General features: G+C 41.9%; 1 protein-coding gene and 2 pseudogenes across 1 annotated transcript in view; 1 reads left to right on the top strand and 2 right to left on the bottom strand.

Annotated features, from left to right (window-relative positions):
• The window catches only part of LOC101152033 (putative zinc finger protein 730), a 43,036-nt gene that overhangs the window by 4,600 nt on the left and 12,439 nt on the right, over positions 1–25,997 (bottom strand). The window contains 2 exon segments of the mRNA XM_055372327.2: positions 11,297–11,392; positions 12,190–12,316. Of these exon segments, the coding sequence (XP_055228302.1) occupies positions 11,297–11,392; positions 12,190–12,316 (223 nt within the window).
• On the bottom strand, positions 17,831–18,575 carry LOC101152765 (large ribosomal subunit protein uL18-like; annotated as a pseudogene).
• LOC109024113 (sorting nexin-6-like) lies at positions 18,587–19,813 on the top strand (annotated as a pseudogene).

Raw genomic sequence — 25,997 nt, 5'->3', positions numbered from 1 at the left:
GGGTAAAAAATACAAGAAGAAATAATACTGAAAAATCCCTCAGTAAGAAAAATAATGTAAACATGAAGAAGCTTAACAAACAAACTAGGATACATACAAAATATTTATAACAAATACATATATAAGCACAATTTCAAAAGTCACAGACAGAGCATCTTGGGAGCTGCAAGATAAAAGTTATGTGTCATATACAAACATAGTCTTACGATATAACCAGTGCATTGTCAACAAAAATTTTGCAGGCCAGAAAGAAACTGTGTGATGCAGTCAAAGTCCTGGGAAAAAAAATAGCTTTCAAGTGAGAGTAACACCATCAGCAAATCTGTCCTGAAAAATGAAAAAATGATATTACAAAATAGCCAAATTCTGAAAAAGTATATTGGCACTGCATATACTTATAAAACGTCACAAACATATAAAAGATGCTGAAAGCAGGTCCTGAAATGGAAAATAAAAGGATTCAAGAAAATACCGTATAATCAAACAAAAACAAATTATGTTCTGAGAAAAATATGCACATACATAAAAAAAGGACTTTTGTAGCATTATCATAATGGTGCAGAAAACATTTTAAATTATTCTCTAAAATTCGAAAGATAAAAGCATAGCAATTATTATAAACATTTGTTAATAAATATACAACATAAAAAGATGATAGCAACATCAATGACAAATTTCAAGGCAGATGTAATAAGGAAGAATTTTTTATTCAGTTGAAGTTAATTTTTTACCAAACCAAAAATATATATATATTTTCTTTTTTGAGATGGAGTCTCGCTCTGTCCCCCAGGCTGGAGTGCAGTGGCACTATTTCGGCTCACTGCAAGCTCCACCTCCCGGGGTTCACGCCATTCTCCTGCCTCAGACTCCTGAGTAGCTGGGACTACAGGAGCCTGCCACCACGCCCGGCTAATTTTTTGTGTTTTTAGTAGAGACAGGGTTTCACCGTGTTAGCCAGGATGGTCTCGATCTCCTGACCTCATGATCCATCTGCCTCGGCCTCCCAAAGTGCTAGGATTATAGGCATGAGCCACCACGCCTGGCTACTCTTGTTTTTTTTAAGAGGTTTTATGTAATCCCCAAGGTACCACAAAGAAAATATCTGTATAGATACACAAAGAGAATAAGAAATGAGTAAAACCATATCAATACAAAAATAAAAAAGACACAAAGAAAGACAAAAAGAGACAATGAGGGACAAAAATGCAAGAATCAAACTAATAAAATAACAGTCTTTTTCACAAAATTATTTAAAAATATATATAATTAACTTTCAAATTGAGAGATAAATTTTTTTTTTTTTTTTTTGAGACAGAGTCTCACTCTGTCATCCAGGCTGGAGTGCAGCGGTGCAATCTTGACTCACTGCAAGCTCCACCTCCTGGGTTCATGCCATTCTCCCACCTCAGCCTCCCGAGTAGCTGGGACTACAGGCGCCCGCCACCATACCCGGCTAATTTTTGTTTTTGTATTTTTAGTAGAGATGGGATTTCTCCGTGTTAGCCAGGATGGTCTCAATCTCCTGACCTTGTGATCTGCCTGCCTCAGCCTCCCAAAGTACTGGGATTACAGGAGTGAGCCACCGCGCCTCGCCAAGAGACATACTTTCAATAAATAGATTTATTAAACATTTTAAAAACCAAGATCCAACTTGCCTTTCTACAAGAGTCACTTGAGATCTAATGATAAAAATAGACTGAAAGTGGGAAGATGGAAGTAGATGCTTCATGCAAATATTAATCAAATGAGAGCAGAAGAGGTCAAAATAATATTATGCAACTACATCTTAAGTTAAAAACTATCATGTTTTATAAAATGTACTTGAAGTCAAAACTCTAAAGAGACAAAATAGGACCTCAAAAAATTGTAGATTTATTCACTGGGAACCTATGAAACATTTGTATATACACATGTGTTTCTGTGTGTGTGTGTGTTTGTTTCTGTGTGTGTATGTGTGAGTACATATATATCTCACATTAGGGCTCTAAACATATAAAGCAAATATCAACAGAATAAAAGAAACACAGAGAGCCATATAATTATTGTATACTTTAATATTTCTGTAATAAAAATAAAACAAGACAGAATATTATTAGTAAGAAAACAGACAACTTGAAGGCAGTATAAAACAATTATTCCTAACAAAGGTATAGAGGGCACCCATCAATAACCTTAGGATACACACTTTTATCAATAGCTCATAGAACATTTTCCTTGATAGACAACGTCCTAGGCCAAAAAAAGAGTCTTACCAAATTTTTTAAAACTAAAATTTTATAAATTACTTTATATGACCAAAATGGAATGAGACTATAAATGAGAAAAAAACTAAAAAATTCACAAATATATAAAAATTAACACTCTCTTGATTGTGCTCTTGTAGAAAGGTTGAAATAGTTAATATTCTAAATGTGTCTATCCTGCTCAATGCAATCTACAGATTTAATGTAATGTTTTTGAAATTTCTCATTGCATTTTTTAACAGCAACCCCTCGAGTATATAGAATCTCAACAGACAATAAAGTACTTAACAATCTTCAAAAAAAGAAAAAGGGAACAATGTTGGAGACTTTATAGTTTTTGATTTAAACACACAGCACAAAGCTACAGAATTAAAACAATTGCCGGGCATGGTGGCTCACACCTGTAATCCCAGCACTTTGGGAGACTGAGGCTGGTGGATTGCTTGAGCCCTGGAGTTCAAGACCAGTGCGGGCAACATGGTGAAACCCTGTCTCTACTAAAAACACAAGCTGGGCATGGTGGCAGGTGCCTGTAATCCCAGCTACTCAGGAGGCTGAGGCACAAGAATCGCTTGAACCCAGGAGGTGGAGGTTGCAGTGAGCTGAGATCACGCCACTGCACTCCAGCCTGGGAGACAGAGACTCTGTCTGAAAAAACAAATAAACAAACAAATAAATAAATAAATAAAAATAAATAAATAAAACAATTTACTGGCCGGGAGCGATGGCTCATGCCTGTAATCCCAGCACTTTGGGAGGCCAAGGTGGGCGGATCACGAGGTCAGATGGAGACCACCCTGGCTAACACAGTCAAACCCTGTCTCTACGAAAAATATAAAAAATTAGCTGGGCGTGGTGGCGGGTGCCTGTAGTCCCAGCTACTCAGAAGGCTGAGGCAGGAGAATGGTGTGAACCCAGGAGGCGGAGCTTGCAGTGAGCCGAGATCACGCCACTGCACTCCAGCCTGGGCGAGAGAGTGAGAATCCATCTTAAAGAAAAAAAAAACAAACAATTAACTATGAGTATAATGGTGAAAAAGTAGACTAATAAAATAGAATACAGGGTGAGTGCGGTGGCTCACACCTGTAATCCCAGCACTTTGGGAGGCCGAGGCAGTTGGATAACCTGAGGTCAGGAGTTTGAGACCAGCCTCACCAATATGGTGAAACTCCATCTGTACTAAAAATACAAAAATTCTCTCCCTCTTCCTCTCCCTCTCCCTCTCCCCACGGTCTCCCTCTCCCTCTCTTTCCACGGTCTCCCTCTGATGCCGAGCTGAAGCTGGACTGTACTGCTGCCATCTCGGCTCACTGCAACCTCCCTGCCTGATTCTCCTGCCTCAGCCTGCCGAGTGCCTGTGATTGCAGGCGAGCACCACCATGCCTGACTGGTTTTCGTAGTTTTTTGGTGGAGACGGGTTTTCGCTGTGTTGGCCGGGCTGGTCTCCAGCTCCTGACCACGACTGATCTGCCAGCCTCGGCCTCCCGAGGTGCCGGGATTGCAGACGGAGTCTCGTTCACTCAGTGCTCAATGGTGCCCAGGCTGGAGTGCAGTGGCATGATCTCGGCTCGCTACAACCTCCACCTCCCAGCCGCCTGCCTTGGCCTCCTAAAGTGCCGAGATTGCAGCCTCTGCCCGGCCGCCACCCCATCTGGGAAGTGAAGAGCGTCTCTGTCTGGCCGCCCATCATCTGGGATGTGAGGAGCCCCTCTGCCTGGCTGCCCAGTCTGGAAAGTGAGGAGCGTCTCTGCCCGGCCGCCATCCCATCTAGGAAGTGAGGAGCGCCTCTGCCCGGCCGCCATCCCATCTAGGAAGTGGGGAGCACCTCTGACCCGCTGCCCCGTCTGGGAGGTGAGGAGCGTCTCTGCCCGGCTGCCCCGTCTGAGAACTGAGGAGACCCTCCACCTGGCAGCCACCCCGTCTGAGAAGTGAGGAGCCACTCCGACCGGCAGCTGCCCTGTCTGAGAAGTGAGGAGCCCCTCCTCCCAGCAGCCACCTCGTCTAGGAAGTGAGAAGCGTCTCCGCCCAGCAGCCACCCCGTCCGGGAGGGAGGTGGGGGGGTCAGCCCCCCGCCCGGCCAGCCGCCCCATCTGGGAGGGAGGTGGGGGGGTCAGCCCCCTGCCCGGCCAGCCACCCCGTCCGGGAGGGAGGTGTGGGGTCAGCTCCCCGCCCGGCCAGCTGCCCTGTCCGGGAGGTGAGGGGCGCCTCTGCCCGGCCACCACACCGTCTGGGAGGTGTACCCAACAGCTCATTGAGAACGGGCCATGATGACAATGGCGGTTTTATGGAATAGACAAGGGGGAAAGGTGGGGAAAATATTGAGAAATCGGATGGTTGCTGTGTCTGTGTAGAAAGAAGTAGACATGGGAGACTTTTCATTTTGTTCTGTACTAAGAAAAATTCTTCTGCCTTGGGATCCTGTTGATCTATGACCTTACCCCCAACCCCGTGCTCTCTGAAACATGTGCTGTGTCCACTCAGGGTTAAATGGATTAAGGGCAGTGCAAGATGTGCTTTGTTAAACAAATGCTTGAAGGCAGCATGTGCTCGTTAAGAGTCATCACCACTCCCTAATCTCAAGTACCCAGGGACACAAACACTGCGGAAGGCCGCAGGGTCCTCTGCCTAGGAAAACCAGAAACCTTTGTTCACTTGTTTATCTGCTGACCTTCCCTCCACTATTGTCCTGTGACCCTGCCAAATCCCCCTCTGTGAGAAATACCCAAGAATGATCAATAAAAAATAAATAAATAAAAATAAAAAAATAAATTAGCTGGGCATGGTGATGGGTGCCTGTAGTCCCAGCTACTTGGAAGGCTGAGGAAGAAGAATCGCTTGAACCAGGAAGGTGGAGGTTGCAGTGAGCCGAAATCGCACGACTGCACTCCAGCCTGGGAGACAGAGAGACTCCATCTCAAAATAAATAACTAAATAAAATAGAATTCAGCGCATATATAAACTTTTACATATATGGTCTTATGAAGGTCATTTGCATACCTGTAATTATTTCAGCACTGTTACTGAAAGCAAATAGGTAAAAGCAATGCAAATTTTTGTCACCAAATTATTCAGTAGATATAATTTGAAATATAAACATACCAGAGGCTGGGTGCAGTGGCTCATGCCTGCAATCCCAGCACTTCGGGGGGCCGAGGTGGGCGGATCATGAGGTCAGGAGTTCGAGACCAGTCTGATCAACATGGTGAAACCCCATCTCTACTAAAAATATAAAAATTAGCCGGGCATGGCGGTGCGCGCCTGTAATCCCAGCTACCCAGGAGGCTGAGGCAGGGGAATCGCTTGAACCCAGGAGGCAGAGGTTGTAGGGAGGTGAGATCGTGCCACTGCACTCCAGCCTGGGCAACAGAGCGAGACTCTGTCTCAAAAAACAAACAAAAAAAAAAACCAACAACAAAAAAAACCATACTTGAATATCACTCAATTTGCAAGAAGTAGAAAATATTCCAACAATTATGAAGATAAATCTTGATGACATTATGCACAATTAAATGAGCCAGCCACAAACCAATAAAAATTTTATGATATATATAAAGCAGTTTTATTCTTAGAAACAGAAAACAGAATGGTGTTTGAAAAGTGCCAGGAAATGAGAAAAATTGGTAGTTGTTTAATGTGTAATGTAAAATTTCTAGAAGTCTTTTACACAACAATGTGAATATACTTAACATGCCTGAAATATACAGACCTCTTGAGACAGTGTCTCACTCTGTCACCCAAGGTGGAGTGCAGTGGCACAATTACAGCTCATTGCAACATCAAACTTTTAGGCTCAATTAATCCTTACCCCTTAATCTCCCAAGTAGCTGGGATAACAGGTGCACAACACTGTGTCTGTTTATTTAAAAAAATTTTTTTTTTTTGAGACGGAGTCTCATTCTGTCGCCCACGTTGGAGTGCAGTGGCACGATCTCACCTCCCTACAACCTCTGCCTCCTGGGTTCAAGTGATTCCCCTGCCTCAGCCTCCCGAGTAGCTGGGAGTACAGGTGCCCGCCACCACACCCGGCTAATTTTTTTGTATTTTTAGTATAGACGGGGTTTCACCGTGTTAGCCAGGATGGTCTCGATCTCCTGACCTCATGATCCACCCACCTCGGCGTCCCAAAGTGCTGGGATTACAGGCGTGAGCCACCACACCCGGCCTAAATTTTTTTTTGGAAAAATGGGGTCTCCATATATTGCTTGGGCTGGTCTCAAATTTTTGGGCTCAAGCGATCCTTTTGCCTTAGCCTCCTAATATCCAGGGATTACAGATGTGAAACACCACAATGACTGGCCATGAAATGAATAGTTTTTTGTTTTTTTTTTTTCTTTTTTTTTGAGATGGAGTCTCGCTATGTTGCCCAGGCTGGAGTGCAGTGGAGCGATCTTGCTCACTGCAAGCTCTGCCTCCCGGGTTTATGCCATTCTCCTGCCTCAGCCTCCCAAGTAGGAATACTTAGTTTTTTTTTTTGAGACAGAATCTCGCTCTGTCACCCAGGCTAGAGTGTAGTGGCAAAATCTAGTCTCAGTGCAACCTCTGCCTCCTGGGTTCAAGCGATTCTCCTGCCTCAGCCTGCCCTGTAGGTGGAACTACCGGCACTGGCCACCAAGCCTGGCCAATTTTTGTATTTTTAGTAGAGATGGGGTTTCACCATATTGGTGAGGCTGGTCTTGAACTCCTGACCTTGTGATCCGCCTGCCTCGGCCTCCCAAAGTGCTGGGATTACAGACGTGAGCCACCACGCCCAGCCTTAAATAGTTTTAAGATGGTAAATTTTAGGTTATATGTTTTTACATCTTTTTTTTTTTTTTAAGACCGAGTCTCGCTGTTGCCCAGGCTGGAGTGCAGTGGCGCTACTTTGGCTCACTGCAACCTCTGCCTCCTGGGTTCAAGCAATTCTCCTGTCTCAGCCTCCCAAGTAGCTGGGATTACAGGTGCATGCCACTACACTCGGCTAATTTTTTGTGTTTTCAGTAGAGATGGGGTCTCACCATGTTGGCCAGGCTGGTCTCATACTCCTGACCTCAAGTGATCTGCCTGCCTTGGCCTCCCAAAGTGCTGGGATTACAGTCACGAGCCACCGCAACCAGTCAATTTTTTAAAAAGAATAAATTAAAAGATACAAAATTATAAATTTTTTCAAATATGACCTTCAAGTCACAAAAGTGTTTTTCTCAAAGGAAACATTTATTATTAAACACAAGGTGAAAATAAAACTACTTTCATGACTACTCACTTACACAAGAAAAAAACACCATGGAAAATCTGCTGAGAAAAAAAAATATATAAGATGTGCCATAACCAAAGTAGGGGTCATATTTATAGATACACACACACACACACACATATAATCTGATTGTGATAAACATATGGCTGATTTATCTCTTAATTATATCCCACATTGACTTATATGTACAAACAGAGTTGCAAACTGCCTAAAACTGTAAAACCAGGAAACATAATAAACTGATATTAGGAAACCCACACCAAAAAAACACACTGATATGGAACTGCAAAACAATAATAACAGAAATGCTTACTCATAAAATCTGGTTTGCAACGTTGATGTAGCATTAAAAAGAATTTGTCAGCTGAGCACAGTGGCTCACGTCTGTAATCCCAGCACTTTGGGAGGCCGAGGTGTGTGGAGCACCTGAGGTCAGGAGTTCGAGACCAGCCTGACCAACAAGGTGAAACCCTGTCTCTACTAAAAATACAAAAATTAGCCAGGCATGGTGGCAGGTGCCTGTAGTCCCAGTTACTCGGGAGGCTGAGACAGGAGAATTGCATAAATTCAGGAGGTGGATGTTGCAGGGAGCCGAGATCGTGCCACTGCACTCCAGCCCGGGCAACGGAGCAAGACTCCATCTCAGAAAAAAACAAAAACAAAAACAAAAAAAGAGTTTGTCTAGATAACTGCAATATTAGACTGAAACTGTATCCATGGAGGAAAGGTATTTTGAATCATTGGCATGCACTATATGGTAGTAAAATTTCAGAGAAAATGCAGTATAATTATAAATAGAAGATTCTAACGAAAAACTTTTGATAAACATTTAAAAGAAACTAAAAATAATTTTTAAGTTTTAAATATATGCTATTTACACACAAAATGAAACTGCTGTAATCCAAGCTTAGAAGCAAAGAATAGCTTTACAATGCTAAATAAAGAAAAAAATATATATTTTTTGCAGAATATAGTTAGGATCTCTGATATATAAACCAAATATTTGAGAATAAATCATGTTATTTTTTAGACATAGGCTGACAAACATGGGTGAAAATCCTATAATTCCATTTTGCCTGTTTCTTTTTGCCTGCCTGCCTGCCTGCCTACTAATTATCTAATTTACTTCAGACATAACATGTCAATTCTAGTATATTTCCCTAAATGTTTCAATCTACAATTACACACAAAATTGAAATAGAAAGTAAAAATGTACAGGGAGAGTGACATCAGTAAGATGGAAAAATAAAAGGTGCCCTATTTGCTTATTTTCCTACAGCAAGAAAATCTGTCAGCAATCCCTGAAAAATTGCCTTTATGAGGGAAACAGGCATCATGGCTCAAACCTGTAATGACGGCTACGTGGTACATTAAGGCTGAAGAATTGCTTCAGGCAAAGATTTCAAGACTAGTCTGGGTTATGTAACAAGACCCCATCTCCAAAATAAGTGCCTTTAAGAGAGCTTTGAGATTCAGGAAGGAAGTTGTGAAACTCTGCTAATGCCTAAGATTGAGGAGCATCCTTTTTAGAAGGCAGGCTTTCATTCAGGTGGCAAACAACAGGACCCCTGTTCTTGGCTACAGACCAGAAAATTATCCACCCAACTTGGTCCCACTGAGAATTTTGAACTTACTCTGAAACCATCCAAAACTCTTCCCAGCCAAAGTCTGGAAGAGGTCCTGCCTTTTCAGAGGCCTGGAGAAAGACACTCATTTATAGCCACACAGACAAGACTGCAGACCTTGGTCCTTATTGTCTTCCCTGAAGCACTTCCATGACTCAGTTCCAGCTCTTTGAGCCACAGTTCATGGTCAGCTCTACCTACATGGAAACCCACACAGAGACCTGGGGAAATCCTTTCTGGTACCCAGTGAAAGCTATTTTCATCTACATTTTGATATAAAGCCCACCATATATGTATAACCAATTGCAGAAGCCTGCCCTAGTGTCTACCCTACAGAGCAAAGTCCTAAAGGATATTCACTCTGCCCAAAAATATAATGGGAATTATAACTATCCAAGCCCCTTGTAACAAGTCAACTAAAGTTGGACCCCAGTGAAGACACAGCAGCCTTGTTACCAAGCTACAACCCCTCTCCACTATAAGCCCAGAGGGTATTCTATCACCCTGGGCACCCAACAAAAGAATATCTTTACATCTTGAAGCCAGTTTATAAAAACTTGAAGAGGTGTTTGCTTCTTAAAATTCACAGAGACCAAAGCAAAACTATATTGTGCCCATTCTCAATGCTTCTACTTAAACATAGCACTGAAGGTACGTGGCAGAAAAATTAGTCAAAATAAATTTGTAAAGTCACTGACATTGAAGACAAGTAAGAGCTGCTGGTTCTAGAGCATTTGACTTTATATATAAAAAACCATAAACAGTACATTAAAACCTGATTAAAGTAATAATTATACTCAATACATTAGCAAATAGAAAATTAACATATAACTATACGTTATGGTTCCATACACTTAAACTATCTGATAAAATATAGAAAGAAAGTAATCTTATTTACAATAGCACTAAAATAAATTTCTGAGAACAAATTTAACCAAGGAACTAAAAAATATTTTAAATGAAAAGTATATCAATTAAAAAAATTAGAGAAGACACAAATAAATTTAAAAATATTTTATGTCTATTAATGGAAAGAATAAATATTGTTGCAGTGCCTTATTTTTAATTTTTATTTTTTTGACAGAGTCTCACTCTCTTGCCCTGGATGGAGTGCAGTGGCACAGTCTTGGCTCACTGCAACCTCCATTTCCCAGATTCAAGCAATTCTCCTGTCTCAGCCTCCCAAGTAGCTGGGATTACAGGTGCCTGCCACCACGTCCGGCTAATTTTTTTGTATTTTTAGTAGAGACAGGGTTTCACTCTGTTGGCCAGGCTGGTCTGGAATTCCTGACCTCATGATCCACCTGCCTCGGCCTCCCAAAGTGCTGGGATTACAGGTGTGAGCCACCATGCCCAGGCTAAAATGACTTGTTATCTAAGGTATCTCTAGATTCAATAAGCTCCCATCAGAATTCCAGTTATTTAAGGTAATAGAAAATACAATTCCAAAATTTACATGAAACTACAATAAAATTTGAATAGCCAAAGCAATCTTGAAAGAAAAAAAAAAAAGCAGGAGGACATCACACTGTATAATTTCAAACTATATTTCAAAACTATAGCAATAAAACAGCATGGAATATGCAGAAAAATTAGCAATAAATAAATGAAACAGAAACCACTATTCTCACACATTTCAGACATAATGCAAAAAGAGAACTTAAAAAATAGTTTAATTTGCTGGGTGTGGTGGTGCACGCCTGTAATCCCAGCTACTCAGGAGGCTGAGGCAGGAGAATCACATGAATCCGAGAGGCAGAGGTTGCAGTGAGCTGAGATCGCACCACTGCACTCCAACCCTGGTGATAGTGCGAGACTCCATCTCAAAAAAAATAAATAAATAAAATAAAAATAGTTCAACATAGAGTTTCTCAAAATTATTCAAATATCTGTGTGTTTCCAGAAACAATGGAAAAGCAGTGAGATTGTGCAGTCTATTATATGCCATGAAATGGACTTTGGCTCTCACTGTAAAGTAAGATTACCAAAGGGAAAGAATTTTTAGAGATTTTAAAAAAGATAAAAGATGCTTCTATGTGAGAGGAAAAAAGTTAAATAAAAAGCAAAATAAATAAAAAGAAACAGAAACTATTTCCTTTGTAAAACAGCTTCCCAAATTATTTTAAAAACTGGCTTTTTTCTTTTTTTAAACTATAGATCTCTTATCAGTTTTGTGTATTGTATTTACTGTCACCTACCTGGGGGTTTGGCTACCATATCATGTGTCTTCAAATTCCAAGGCTCTTTTTCTTGCTCCAGACAGGTGATCAGGTCTGGCTTTGAGACAGCAATACCTGTTTTATGAAAAATAACATGAATCTTGCTCATATTCTCCAATTACCAACTTAGTAATGCTCTCAGTAAAGAGAATGTAATGGAATATTCTAGTAAATTAACCCCAAAATAATAATTTATAAAAAATTTCTAAACATACCGGGCACGGTGGCTCATGCCTTTAATACCAGCACTTTGGGAGGCTGTGGCAGGCAGATCACAAGGTCAGGAGTTCGAGACCAGCCTGGCCAACATAGTGAAATCCTGTCTCTACTAAAAACATGAAAAAATTAGCTAGGTGTGGTGGCACACGCCTGTAGTCCCAGCTACTCAAGAGGCCGAGGCAGGAGAATCACTTGAACCCAGGAGGCAGAGGTTGCAGTGAGCCGACATTGTGCCACTGCACTCCAGCCTGGGTGACAGAATGAGACTCTGTCTCCAAAAAAATAAAAAAAATAAATTTCTAAATATTTAAAAATATTTTAATTTTATAGGTTCTTAATTTAACTACTTTGTACTAATTCAAAAATTGGTGATGGTGATTAAATTTTAAGATGTGAGCAACAATATGTTGCAGTTAAATTTCTAAAATTAACCCTAATCTAGAATGAAGGAAACAAATCAGCTCAGGAAAGTGGAAAGTGCAGGTCAAAATAAAACATCTTGAAATTCTTTTCTACATGGACAAATCCTGAAGACTTAAAAAAAAAAAGAAAAAGAAAAAGAAAAAAACCGGGATCTGAAAGCACAGAATTTTTACAAAAATAAATGAAATCTATAGGGCATATTAGGAATTGTGTATTAAAGTTATCCTCACCCAGGAAGACCAGGTTTCTGTAGTTATCTAACATTACATTTCTATATAAATTCTGTTGTTCAGTGTCCAGACATTGCCACTCCTCCAGAGAGAATTCTATGGCCACATCTCTAAATGTCAATGCTCCCTGAAAAACACAAACAAACAAACATATTTACCAAGTGCCCCTGAGCAGAATTTTAAATTTGACTCAAGGTGAAATAAGAGTAAATATAATTGGGTCTTACTTATAGGGGTGACTGAAATTATCTAATAACCTTCAACACAGAAATATTCTCTAATGTATACTCTAACTCTGAGAAAAGAGATTGGCATAAGATCCAAAATATCAGTATATATATGATACTTTTCAAGATGATGAAGTAAGACATGAACACTAACATGTACATTTTTGAGTGGTATATTTACATCATACAGAAAGAGGTGTGTAAACTTTTCAGATAGAAAAGTCACATTGAGTTAGAAGGTACTGCTCAAATTGTAATGTCTACAATAAACTGAAGATCTTGTTAATGCAGTCTGTGTCAGAAGGTCTGGAATAAAGCCTGAGTTTCTGGATCTTGGTGCGGTGGCTCATGCCTGTAATCCCAGCACTTTGGGAGGCCGAGGCAGGCGGATCACCTGAGGTCAGGATTTCGGGACCAGCCTGACCAACACAGAGAAATCCCATCTCTACTAAAAACACAAAATTAGCTGGCCATGGTGGCACATGCCTGTAATTCCAGCTACTCGGGAAGGCTGAGGCAGGCAAATTGCTTGAACCTGGGAAACAGAGGTTGCAGTGAGCCAAGACTGTGCCATTGTAATCCAGCCTGGGCAACAAGAGTGAAACTGTCTCAAAAAAACAAAAACAAAAAAAACACGAGATGACCAGTCATGCCAATATTTATGGCCCAAGAAGGCTATTTTGTCAAATATGGAGTAACTGGAAGAGCCTGTAGTCTTTTTTTTTTCCAGTTTTTCTGGCCTGTAACAAACATTAGAGCTTTCATTTTCCAAAGGCAGGTAAAGGCAAAGAAAACATAAGAAGGGCAGCTGCCAGATTAAATGTGATGGTTTCTGCACATCAGCTGCATAAAGAAACTACTAATGAAGAGAAAAATAATTAACTCCATATTGAAGAAATCTGTCAGCTTCATTAATCAACTGAGTTACTAATATCAACTGGACTAAGACAAATTTTTATGATGTGCTGATGAACACAGGACACACAATCACTGTTGTAATAGTGGCCCTCCAAAAGTAAATTACAGCCTGAATTTAACTATAAAGAAACATCAGTTTTATGCAAAGTTCAAAATACAGATATCTCCCATGTTCTATAATTGTTAATAGTTAATAGTTATTTTAAATAGTCTTTCTTTAGCACCATGGAGAACAAGTATCTCCTAATAATTTTTTTCAGAACTTACTGGGTAAGAAATGCCACCCTGTTTAAATAAGCATTTTCTTAATCCTTCTCTACATAGAGCTGATGGAGAACACAGACAGAACCTCAACATTACATGGTCTTTATTTTTACTAAGAACCCCGGCGTTTCCCCAATAGGAATCTTGAGCATCCACACCTTCCCATGTTCAACAGCCACAAAGGGAACATTTTTAATACTGCAGATTATAAATTCATGGTGAGAATCATGGCATATAAGAAGCCATGATGTAGAGAATGTAGAGAAGGCTCTGGTACATAGGAAAGAAATATTTTTCTGAGATCCTTGACTATTATAAGAATTTTAAAATGTAGTTACAACCAACTCGTTTAAGAGGAAAAGCACAAGTAGAGAATTAAAGTTTGGCAAGTACTAAAGGCATGGCATTCTAGCAGGCAGAGTGGACACAACCCTTACTCTAAGGCATGTTTAGCTGAAAAAAAGCCATTTTTTCTCTTCTCGTCTTTCTCTGGAATTTCTTCTCAGATAAGATTTTTGAAACAAATTACATCTGCATCTGGAGAATATGCCTTGAACGATGTAAGCACCACATCTTTACCTGCTACCACCACACTCATAGGCAGAAGGACCAATACAGAAAAACTCTACCCATTTCTGTCCTTTATAACAGAAGAGATTCAGGAACAATAAGCTGCTTCTCAGATGTAAAAATATGTTTCTCCTTTCCTGTCCTCAGGTGCCCTCCCCTGCCACAGACACCAGCAATTTCTGCTACAGTTAAGAAAAATGTGGGCCACACTGCCCTGTTCCTATGCAACCCAAACAGAACAGGTTCTGGGACCACCCTTTAGTGCAAAGATGAGACTTAACTATCATAAATGTATCTTGAACCCTCATACTTGATTCTGGCCTCAACTTAGAGTCACATGATTCTAATTAGAAGCCTGGGCTTATAACCATTTAACTAAGCATTGCCTCTCCAGCTTTAACAGCTTATAAATCACTTGGTAATTTTGGCCCTACTCTATGAAATGTGATTCTGCAGGTTTTGAAAGGACACATGAATGGGTGTTATAAACAAGTTTCCTATCAATGCTGATGTTTCTCCACCTGGGGTCATTATTAGCATTAGTTAGAGCAAGCAGGCACAGCACAGAGTTCATTACACTCAGCACTCTTGTGACAATTCAAACACTTTTGGTACAAATAAGGACAATCAATCTCCACCTTAAAGTATTATAATCTTTGCTGGCTTTTTTAAAGTTTACAGAAGAAACAGAAAGCAACAATGTTTTTTGTTTGTTTTTTGTTTTTGTATTTAGAAAGCAACAATGTTTAAGTCTGTGTTTAGAAAACAACATATACACATGCAGTAATGCGATGTTTATTATTCAGGTACTACAAGCTCAATAAGATGCTACAGGGCACTGTGATAGCACATTACAGGATTTAATCTTAATAACAACCTGTGTGTTGATACTAAGTGTTCAATAATTCCCAGTATTTAGAAAAATGATCCATATTTTTTTGTTTCTCTGTCATTGACCTTTTAAAAAAATGTGTAGAATAAAAACTAAACATAAACAGATCAGAGGAATAGAGAAATGAAGAGTTTAATATAATTTACAGAAATTTTTATTGTTTTTATATTTACTTCTTGTGGCTTGGGGAGCAACTAGTAGATCTGCAGGAATGGAAAACAAGTTGCTAAATAAAATGTCTCTGCAAGCACTGGTTTTAATAATTTTAAAAAGACCCTAAAATTCATACTTTATATTTCTCATTTATCTGCTTTTCTGTTTCAGAAAATTGTGAGCAACAGCTCTAAAAATGGAACACGATTCATCACCCAAAACTGATCTTTTCTAATCAGTTCTGTGAGATGAGACTCCAGGGTAGGGCCAGACTTAAATAAGGCCTTCAAAAGGGGTAAATCTGAACAGAACTGGGGCAGGGAGCGGACCCTAGCTAGAATTTGGTTCTGTATGCCAATGGGGATATTTCCAGTTTTGTTTTTCCTAAGCCTACCTAAGAGAAATTTAAATCTCAGAGTTTGTGTAATTTAAACCTTTTATAGTCACTTCCCTGTCAATTTTATATCATATACTAATAAGCCATTTAAACAAATCATTTAAGGTTTCCTCGGATAATTTTATTAAAAGATGAATATGTATTTTTAGTAAGGTAAAAGAAATACAAATAATAGTAACAACTCTTCTGTTCATAAATATTCCTTCAGGTGAAAACACCAAAAGTCACAACAATATAAAGAACATGGCTGAAATAAAGCTCAAGTTTTTTTTTTGCACACATTTATTTACCTACCATATGATGCATAATTCAACCTTTATTCAGTTGCTAGTTTTATTAGTCTGTTCTCATGCTGCTGATAAAGACATAACTGAGACTGGGAAGAGAAAGAGATTTAATGGACTTACAGTTCTATGTGGCTGAGGAGGCCTCACAATCATGGCAAAAGACAAGGAGAAGCCAGTCACATTTTACATAGATAGCGGCAGGCAAAGAGAGAGCTTGTGCAGGAAACCTTCCGTTTTTACAACCATTATGTATTCTGAAATTCATTCACTATCACGAGAATAGTGCAGGGAAGACCCACTCCCATAACTGAATCATCTCCCACCGTGTTTTTCCCATGACTTGTGAGAATTACAATTCAAGATGAGATTTGGGTGGGGACACAGCAAAACCATATCATTCCACCCCTGGCCCCTCCAAATCCAATGTCTTTACATTGCAAAACCAATCATACCTTCCCAACAGTCCCCCAAAGTCTTTTTTTTTTTTGAGGCGGAGTCTCGCTCCGGCACCCAGGCTGGAGTGCAGTGGCACGATCTTGGCTCACTGCAAGCTCTGCCTCCCAGGTTCATGCCATTCTCCTGCCTCAGCCTCCTGAGTAGCTGGGACTACAGGTGCCCGCCACCACATCCGGCTAATTTTTTTGTATTTTTAGGAGAGACGGGGTTTCACTGTGTTAGCCAGGATGGTCTCAATCTCCTGACCTCGTGATCCACCCGTCTCGGCCTCCCAAAGTGCTGGGATTACAAGCATGAGCCACCACGCCCAGCCCAAAGTCTTAACTCATTTCAGCATCAACTCAAAAGTCCACAATTCAATGTCTTATCTGAAACAAGGCAAGTCCCTTCTACCTATGAGCCTGTACAATTAAAAGCAAGTTAGTTACTTCCCTGATATAATGGGGGGGATACAAGCATTGGGTAAATAGTCATTCCATAGGGGAGAATTTGGCCAAAACAAAGGGGCTACTGGCCCCATGCGAGTCCAAAATCAAGCAGGGCAGTCAAATCTTAAAGCTCCAAAATGATCTCCTTTGACTCCATGTCCGGCATTGGGTCATGCTGATGCAAAAAGTGGGTTCCCATCGTCTTGAGCAGCTCCACCCCTGTGGCTCTGCAGGGTACAGCCTCCCTCCTGGCCGCCTTCATGGGCTGGTGTTGAGTGCCTGTGGCTTCTCCGGGCACATGGTGCAAGCTGTCAGTGGATCTACCATTCTGGAATCTGGAGGACAATGGCCCTCTTCTCACAGCTCCACTAGGCGGTGCCCCAGTAAGGACTCTCTGTGGGGTCTCCAACCCGACATTTTTTTCTGTACTGCCCTAGCAGATATTCTTCATGAGGCCTTCACCCCTGCTGCAAACTTCTGCCTGGCCATCCAGGGGTTTCCATATAGCTCTGAAATCTAGGTGGAGGGTGCCAAACCTCAATTCTTGACTTCCATGAACCCACAGGCTCAACACAATATGGAAGCTGCCAAGGCTTGGGGCTTCCACCCTCTGAAACAACAGCCTGAGCTCTACCTTGGCCCCTTTTAGCCATGACTGTAGTGGCTGGAATACAGGATACCAAGTCCCTAGGCTTCACAGAGCAGGGGAGCCCTGGGCCTGACCCACAAAGCCATCTTTTTCTTTTAGGCCTCTGGGCCTGTGATGGAAGGGGCTGCAGAGAAGACCTCTGTCATGAACTGGAAACATTTTTCCCACAGCTGGCTTAAATTTCTCCTCAAAAAAATGAGGTTTTCTATTCTATTGCATTGTCAGGCTGCAAATTTTCCAAACTTTTATGCTCTGTTTCCATTTTAAAACTGAATGCCTTTAACAGAACCCAAGTAATCTCTTGAATGCTTTGCTGTTTATAAATTGAATTTTTTTAAAATTTTGCTGTCAATAAGTTTATTTTCTTCATCTAAAAAATCCTCATTGAAAATTGTTTGGTTTAGCTCTCAGAAGCCCACTCCTGAGCTCTGAGGAAGCTTGCCTTCTTTTGAGCTACTCGATCTTTTGAGCAAGGGACATTTTGGGATGGTTCCACTTCTTTTTAATTTTTTTCTTGGGCTTCTTCTCATAGACTGGATTCTCCCACATAGCAGCATGAGCTTTCTTATGCATCTCCTTCATGTCTGGAGTTATGCTTTTGTTTATGTATTGAGAGAACTGTTTCCTGTAAGCATCTTCATCATCCTTCATTAAGTAGTGCATGTAATCTGCAACATTCTGGCCTATGATGTACTTCTGGTGTACTACTGCATTAAAGTCCTTGCTTTCAGAATCATAACCAGGGAACTGTTTGGTACTGTGAGGGATAGACAAGCCTCCATCTACTGCTCTCTTCAGGGAACCAAAAACTTTATTGCCAGTGGTAGTTCTGGCAAGGCCTACATCCTAATAGCAGGTGAAGGCACTTGGCTGACCATCAGTACTTTCCACATTGTATTCATTGCCAGTCACCTCCACTTGGCCTTCACAGGTCTTGTCCATGCCATAGGTCACAGATCTTGACCTACTGAGGAGCCTGCAGGCCAGCAGCAGGCCAGTACAATACACTGCAGTGTAACTGGTTAGGCCAACCTTCACATCATATTTTGGCAGTTTACGTGCATATGCTGTGTGTAATATCACGTCCTCTTCTATACGGGTATAAGCAATCTGACAATATCTCTGTTTGTTACACAAACTATCATCCTGGGGAGCAGCCATGATGGAAGACCTGGACAACGGCCCTGACTTCCTCTCGGGAAGAGAACCGTGGACTTAAACCAATAAATGTAAATCTTCAAAGTGATCCTGCTCTGCTGGTGGACATTTCTGATGCCCTTAGTGAGTGGAATAAAGTAAAATTCACCGTTCACACAAAGAGTTTATTGCCAAATTTTAAACAAAATGAGTTTTCTGTTGTTCAGCAACATGAGCAATTTATGTGGCTTCATGATTCCTTTGTTAAAAATGAAGACTATGCAGGTTACATCATTCCACCAGCACCACCAAGAGCTGATTTTGATGCTTCAAGGGAAAAAGTACAGAAGCTTGGAGAAGGAGAAGGGTCAATGACAAAGGAAGAATTCACAAAGATGAAACAGGAACTGGAAGCTGAATATTTGGGAATATCCAAGAACACAGTTGTGATGCATGAAGTGTTCCTATGTCATGTGACAGCACATCCTATTTTGAGAAAATATTTAAATTTCCATGTCTTCTTGGAATATAATCAAGATTTGAGTGTGCAAGGAAAAATAAAAAGAGAAACTTGAAGATTTCTTTAAAAACATGGTTAAATCAGCAGATGGAGTAATTGTTTCCGGAGTAAAGGATGTAGATAATTTCTTTGAGCATGAACAAACATTTCTTTTAGAATATCATAACCGAGATAAGGATGCATCTGCTAAATCATAGAATGACAAGATCCCACAAAAGTGCTGCAGATGATTACAATAGAATTGGTTCTTCATTATATGCTTTAGGAACTCGGGATTCTACAGATATATGCAAGTTTTTTCTCAAAGTTTCAGAAATGTTTGATAAAACAAGAAAAATAGAAGCATGAGTGTCTGCTGATGAGGACCTCAAACTTTCCGACCCTTAAAAATATTACATAAGAGAATCTCAAGCTGCTAAGGATCTCCTGTATTGAAGGTCTAGGTCACTAGTGGATTATGAAAATGCTAATAAAGCCCTGGATAAAGCAAGAGCAAAAAATAAAGATGTTCTGCTGGCTAAAACTTCCCAACAATTATGTAGTCAGAAATTTGAAAAAAAAAAAATCTCAGTCTGCAAAACAAGAACTTACAGATTTTAAGACAAGAAGCATTGCTGCATTCAGGAAAAAAAATTAGTGGAACTGTCAGAGTTAGAACTGAAGCATGCAAAGGGTAACCTACAGTTGCTGCCAAACTGCCTGGCAGTGCTAAACGGAGACACATAAGCCACATTCTGCCTTCCTGTTGAAAAGGGCTGCCTTCCTTCAAATTTTATTTTTGTTTTCTTAATGATGTTAAGCATTTATGCTCACTGGAAACAAACAAAAAACAGCTGACAAAATGGATCTACCCTTTTTCTGAGAAGCATGGAGCAGCGCCATGTACAGGCGATGCCAGTCTGTGTGGTGTAATGCCGCACTGTGTTCCCCAAGACAGTGGCCCATTATTGTGCACTCATCATACTCAGAAGTCCAAATTTTATTCTTCTTTAAAGTAGCCTCTATAACTGCATTTATTTTATAAATAGTATTCCTTATGGATGCGAATCTTATTTACCTTTAAATAATTTCTGAAGTTTAACCTTTTCAGAATGCATTGTTCAAACAAGATAAAGATTGCCTTTATTGAATTTTTTTAAATTTTGTTTTAAAAAAGTATTATATACCACCTCAGTTCATTCATGTATTCATGTATTCATGTAAAGCATCTTAATCAGACTTATTTTTAACTACTGAATATTTCTTAGAAGTTTTGGGACAGATTTTATGTAATCTGTATGATTTCTGAAGAAAAGCAAATGCATTAGTATGTTTGCCTTAAACTTGTAGACTAAACCAATTATTGTAAAATAAACAGCAATAACAGTGAGAGTTTTTAACTCTGTGGTCACTGTATCACTCTTCAACATTTGGAGTAGCTACACTAAATCTACTCCTGCATTATGCTTTAAAAAAACCCAACTAACAAAAAAACTATCATCCTGTATTTGGGTGTGTTGTATTTATTTTTATCCTGTATCATCAAGCATTTCCAAGAATAGGAATTAGCTTTACCCTCTTGTCCTCTAAATTTCATTTGTTATCTCTTAAAATAGGCATTATTTTTAACAACTTTAACAAAACCTATCCTGCAGAACAGAGACTGGCATCCACGGCTCAACAGTGATCTGCCTTGCTTAGAAATTTCTTCTGCCAGATAACCTAAATCATCTCTCTCAAGTTCAAAGTTTTACAAATCTCTAGGGAAGGGGCAAAATAACACCAGTCTGTTTGCTAAAACATAAGAAAAGTCACCTTTGCTGCAGTTCTCAGCAAGTTCCTCACATCCATCTGAGACCATTTCAGCCTGGATTTTATTTTCTATATCATCATCAGCATTTTGATCACAGCCATTCAACTCAACAAGTTTCTAGGGAGTTCCACACTTTCCCACATTTTCCTGTCTTCTGAGACCTCCAAACTGCTCCAACCTCTGCCTGTTGCCCAGTTCCAAAGTCACATGCACATTTTCAGGTATCTTTTCATCAATGCCCGGCTCTACTGGTAATAATTTTTTGTATTAGTCTGTTCTCACACTGCTGATAAAAACACACCAGAGACTGGGAAGAAAAAGAGATTTAATGGACTTACAATACCACATGGCTGGGGAGGCCTCGCAATCATGGCAGAAGACAAGAAGAAGCAAATCATATCTTAAGTGGATGGTGGCAAGCAAAATGAGAGCTTGTGCAGGGAAACTCCCATTTTTAAAATCATCAGATCTTGTGAAACTCATTCACTATCATGAGAACAGTGCAGGAAAGACCTCCCCTCATAATTTATTCACCTCCCTCTGGGTTCCTACCACAACATGTAGAAACTGTGGGAGTTACAATTTAAGATGAGATTTGGGTGGTGACATAGCCAAGCCATATCACTAGTCTAGACTAAAAGTTTCTGTATGATAAGAACCATTGTTATGCCCAGACCCTTAGTTCCCCAAAGAAGACCACCAGAGTCCAGAGTCAAAGCCAAGCGGAAAGGATCTTTACTACAAGTTCGAACCTGGTCCCTCCATTCCACAGCATACAAGAGGGCCCTGAACAATGCGAGTGTTTGCTTTTTATAGCCTGAGAGTTACAGGGGAACAAAGGAATTCTTTTGGTTCCCGCTTTTTCAGTAAAACTTTGAACGGCTGTCTCCTTGTCGGAGACTTTCCTGGTGGTGTTTGTACTGGGCTCAGGAAGTTTGAGAGATATATGGCGATATGTGGTGAGATGGGAGGATGGGATGTGTTTGTACTGGGCTTGTTTGTTTCGAGCCCGGGGCTGAGGAATGTGCCCGGCTCCTTTCATTCCCCCCTTTTCTTTTCAGGTATTTTTAGAGCCAATCTTGGGTCTTATAAGTCTGATTCTGTTTCAGCATTTACAGGTTGGTATTGGGCTCTGAGGACCATGAGTTGTACAGTGTCAAACCTTTCTCTAACGAACCGCAAAATTCTGTTAACAACACAAGGTCCTACGGTAAGCAGAAATAGTAGACTCAGCAGGGGTCCAAGGAAGGGGGCTAACAGAGAAAACATAGATGAGTTCCACCATTGGTCTGCAGCTGAAGCAAACTGCCGTGTTCTTACTTCTGTGCTTAACTTGTGTAACTGTTGCACCCGGTCTTCCACGAGCCCTGATTCATTTATGTAGAAACAACAGTCTTCCTTTAGAAACATACACGTTCCCCCTTTTTCAGCAGTGAGTAGGTCTAAGGCCCTCTGGTTCTGCAAGGTTACCTGTGCTAGGGACGTGAGCTGACGCTGGAGGGAGGCAAGGGACTCAGCTGACTCCTCCATAGCAACGGCAAATTGTTGGTACAGCTTGTTACTTTCTATAATGGTGTGACCTAGGTCTCACCCAGCCAGTCCGGCCGCCATGAAGGATGCGGTGAGGGAGATTCCTGCGATGAGGGGGAGAAATATGGCTCGTGCAGGTCTCGGTCTAGGGTCTGGGTGAATAACAGCACTAGTCCAGTTACCGGTATACCCTAGGAACTCGCCGGCAGTAAGCAGTTAGCCGGGGAACTAATGTGACAGGAAGACACAGTAGGTTGGTAACAGAGGGGCTTGATAGGTTTTTAGATAATGTTCCATTACACCAGAAGAATATGCCTGATGGAGCCCTTAAGGTGATGTTAGGGGGCGTTGCAGTGATGTTGCAGAGGCTGGAATTAGTTCCTGAGAAACAGTAGGGAAACTTTTCTTGACTAGGGTTTAGGTATAGTGACACGTTAGGGATAGGGGCATATGAGAGGTTTCGGTGGTTGTTAGCTTGGGCTGAGGTGGAGGATCCCCATGGCAGGGGGACAGCGGTTAGCGGTGGATGCCCTAGAGTGGCACACAGAAAGCAGCCAGACAGGCTGTGAAGTCCTGTAAGGTTGGCAAGTTCTAATCCTTCTTGCAATAATTTTAACCAGGAAAAAGGATGTAAATCTTGTGTCAGGCGGTTTTCTTGTCGCTGGATATTTCCATGGACCAGGGGCCGTACCTGCACTAGACCCCGCCACAGATAGAGGTGACTGCTAGGCCATGTGGAGGCAGAGGAGTAGTATACAGCCCTGTGTTGAGGCGTGGTCCAGCGGGAGTTCCAGGGGTCTCTAACTATGCATGTATATGAAAGGTCTCTATCTCGTCTGCGATGGAAGGGCCATCTGGGATCTATCTGTTCTTTTCCACCCCACCATTGGTATTTATGGATGTTACAATAGTTATAAGGGCAGCCGGCACTTTGGTGCTACCAATAGTGCTTACAATTGTATTCAGTCTGATCATACTCGAAGCATATTATTGGTGCCACTGGTTTGGCTACTGGGAAATCGGTAAAATTTAGTAAAATTGGGCTATTGCACCCTGAGGAGGGGCAATCTGCACTGGCCACTAATTTCCCGGGCTTATGAGGTTGCCCAGGGTGGGTTTGGTTTTCATAAAGCCAGAATCTCCAGACAAAGGGATTAGGAGCTGGCTTTATGTTTTCCCCAGCGGCCACTAGGGTGACTAATGTTAGAGTTAGACTACCTAACTGCATGTTTGCAGTGAGCTATGCTGCCAGCGCAGGGTGAGTTTTAAGGGGTTGTTCTTAGCTCTGTCCACAGTCCACGTGTCCGGTGCTTCAGCCGCCGCCGTGATTGGCCCCAGAAGGTCGGAGGTTGGGTCCACTGGCTTGACGTGGGTGTAGTGGATCCACGACGCAATGCCTTCTACCTTCAGGGCGGTGGGTCTGGTCAGGAGTACTTGGAGTGGTCCTTTCCACCTGGGCTCTAGGGTCTCTTGTCCGTGTCGCTTAACCAGGACCCAGTCTCCTGGCTGGTACGGATGGGATGTTGGTGGGGGACTGGTCTCATATAGCTCTTTCAGCTTGGGCCAGATTTCTTGGTGAATTTTCTGTAAGGCTTGTAAGGAAAATAATTCAGAGACATTTTCTGTTTCAGACTTAAGCAGGTCATCTTTTAAGCTAGGAACCAGGGGTGGAGGTCTGACATACATGATTTCGTAAGGGGTAAGGCCCAGTTTGTAAGGGGTATTACGGGCCCGGAACAGAGCATAGGGGAGAAGGACTACCCAATTAGCGCCAGTCTCTATAGTCAATTTAGTTAAGGTCTCTTTTAAGGTCCGATTCATCCTTTCTACCTGTCCTGAACTCTGGGGCCTATAAGCGCAATGTAGTTTCCAATTTGCCCCAAGGATGGAAGCCAAGTCCTGACTTACCTTAGCGATGAAAGCGGGCCCATTATCTGACCCTATCTGGATGGGGAAGCCATACCTGGGAAGGATATCTTCCAGAATTTTCTTTGCTACGACCTGAGCAGTTTCTCTTTTGGTTGGGAATGCTTCAGTCCACCCTGAAAAAGTATCTACAAAGACAAGTAAGTACTGGTACCCGTAATTTCCTGGCTTTATTTCGGTAAAATCTACTTCCCAGTAGATACCGGGCCTGGTTCCCCTGAGCCTTGTTCCTGCTGCAGCTTGAGATTGGGGGTATGCGCTGTTAAGCTGGCAGACTTTGCAACTTGTCACGATACTGCTGGCCGTCTCAGCTATATGTCTGATTTTGAGCTTGGAGCGTCTGATCAGGTCTATCATCCGCCGGGCCCCCAGGTGGGTGGTTTGGTGGATGTGTTCTAACACCTGTTGTCCTAATTTTTCTGATAGGATGGTTTGGTCATTAGTATCAGTCCACCACCCATTCTGGATTTGTTTCAGGGGAAGTTTGTCAATCCACTGGAGATCTTGTTCTGAATATTCAGGGAAATATGGCAAGTCCCGGGGGCCCGGGTCAGGGAGCTGGAGTGCAAGGAGTTGGCTGGGAGCCTTCGCCACATTCCTTGCAGTTTGGTCTGCCAGAAAGTTGCCTTGAGCAGTTGGAGTAGTTAGTTTCTGATGCCCTGGGCAATGTACAATGGCTAACTTTTCTGGCCTCCATAGGGCTGTTAGCAGGGCTAGGATCTGTTGCTTGTTTTTTATCTCTTTTCCTTCAGCCATCAGTAACCCTCGCTCCCTGTAAATGGCCCCATGTATATGCGCCGTTGCAAAAGCATATCGGCTGTCTGTATATACTGTCAGCTTTTTCCCCACCCCTAAGGTAAGAGCTTGGGTGAGCGCTATCAGTTCGGCCTTCTGGGCCGATGTCCCCGGGGGCAGGGGTTCCGCCCAGATTACCTCAGTCTCTGAAGTTACTGCCGCTCCAGCGTACCTCTGGCCTTGATGCATGAAGCTGCTCTCATCAGTGAACCAGACGAGGTCGGCGTCAGGAAGTGGGCGGTCCTGCAGGTCTTCTCGAACTCCGTGCACCTGAGCTAGTATCTTGGTGCAGTCATGGAGTGGGGCATCCAGGTCCGGTTGGGCAGCAGTGAGGCAGGGTTTAAGGTTGTTGGGGGCCGGAAAATTATCCTGAGAGGATTTAGTAGTAGTCCTTGGTAGTGCGTGAGCCGGGCGTTACTCATCCATCGATTAGGTGGCTGTTTGAGTACACCTTCGATGGCATGTGGAGTAACGACCCGCAATTCTTGCCCCATGACAAGTTTATCAGCATCTTGCACCATCAGAGCCGTGGCCACAATCATTCGGAGACAAGGGGGCCACCCGGCAGCTACTGGGTCTAACTTCTTTGACAGGTAGGCAACTGGCCTCCTCCAGGGGCCTAAGTTCTGAGTTATTACTGCCTTGGCGACACCCTTATTCTCATCCACGTATAAGTGGAAGGGCTTGGTAACATCAGGTAGTCCTAGTGCAGGTGCGGAGAGTAGGGCAGTTTTAATCTGTTGGAAGGCCAACTCGGCTTCGTCTGTCCAATTAAATGGCTGTTGCCCCCGTGTTGCCTGATACAAGGGTTTAGCCAGTTCTGCGAACCCAGGTATCCATAGTCTGCAAAATCCTGCTGACCCCAGG

This window comes from Gorilla gorilla, chromosome 20, assembly GCF_029281585.2.
Source record: "Gorilla gorilla gorilla isolate KB3781 chromosome 20, NHGRI_mGorGor1-v2.1_pri, whole genome shotgun sequence".
Lineage (NCBI taxonomy): Eukaryota > Metazoa > Chordata > Mammalia > Primates > Hominidae > Gorilla > Gorilla gorilla.
This window is presented reverse-complemented; position numbering and strand designations above follow the sequence as displayed.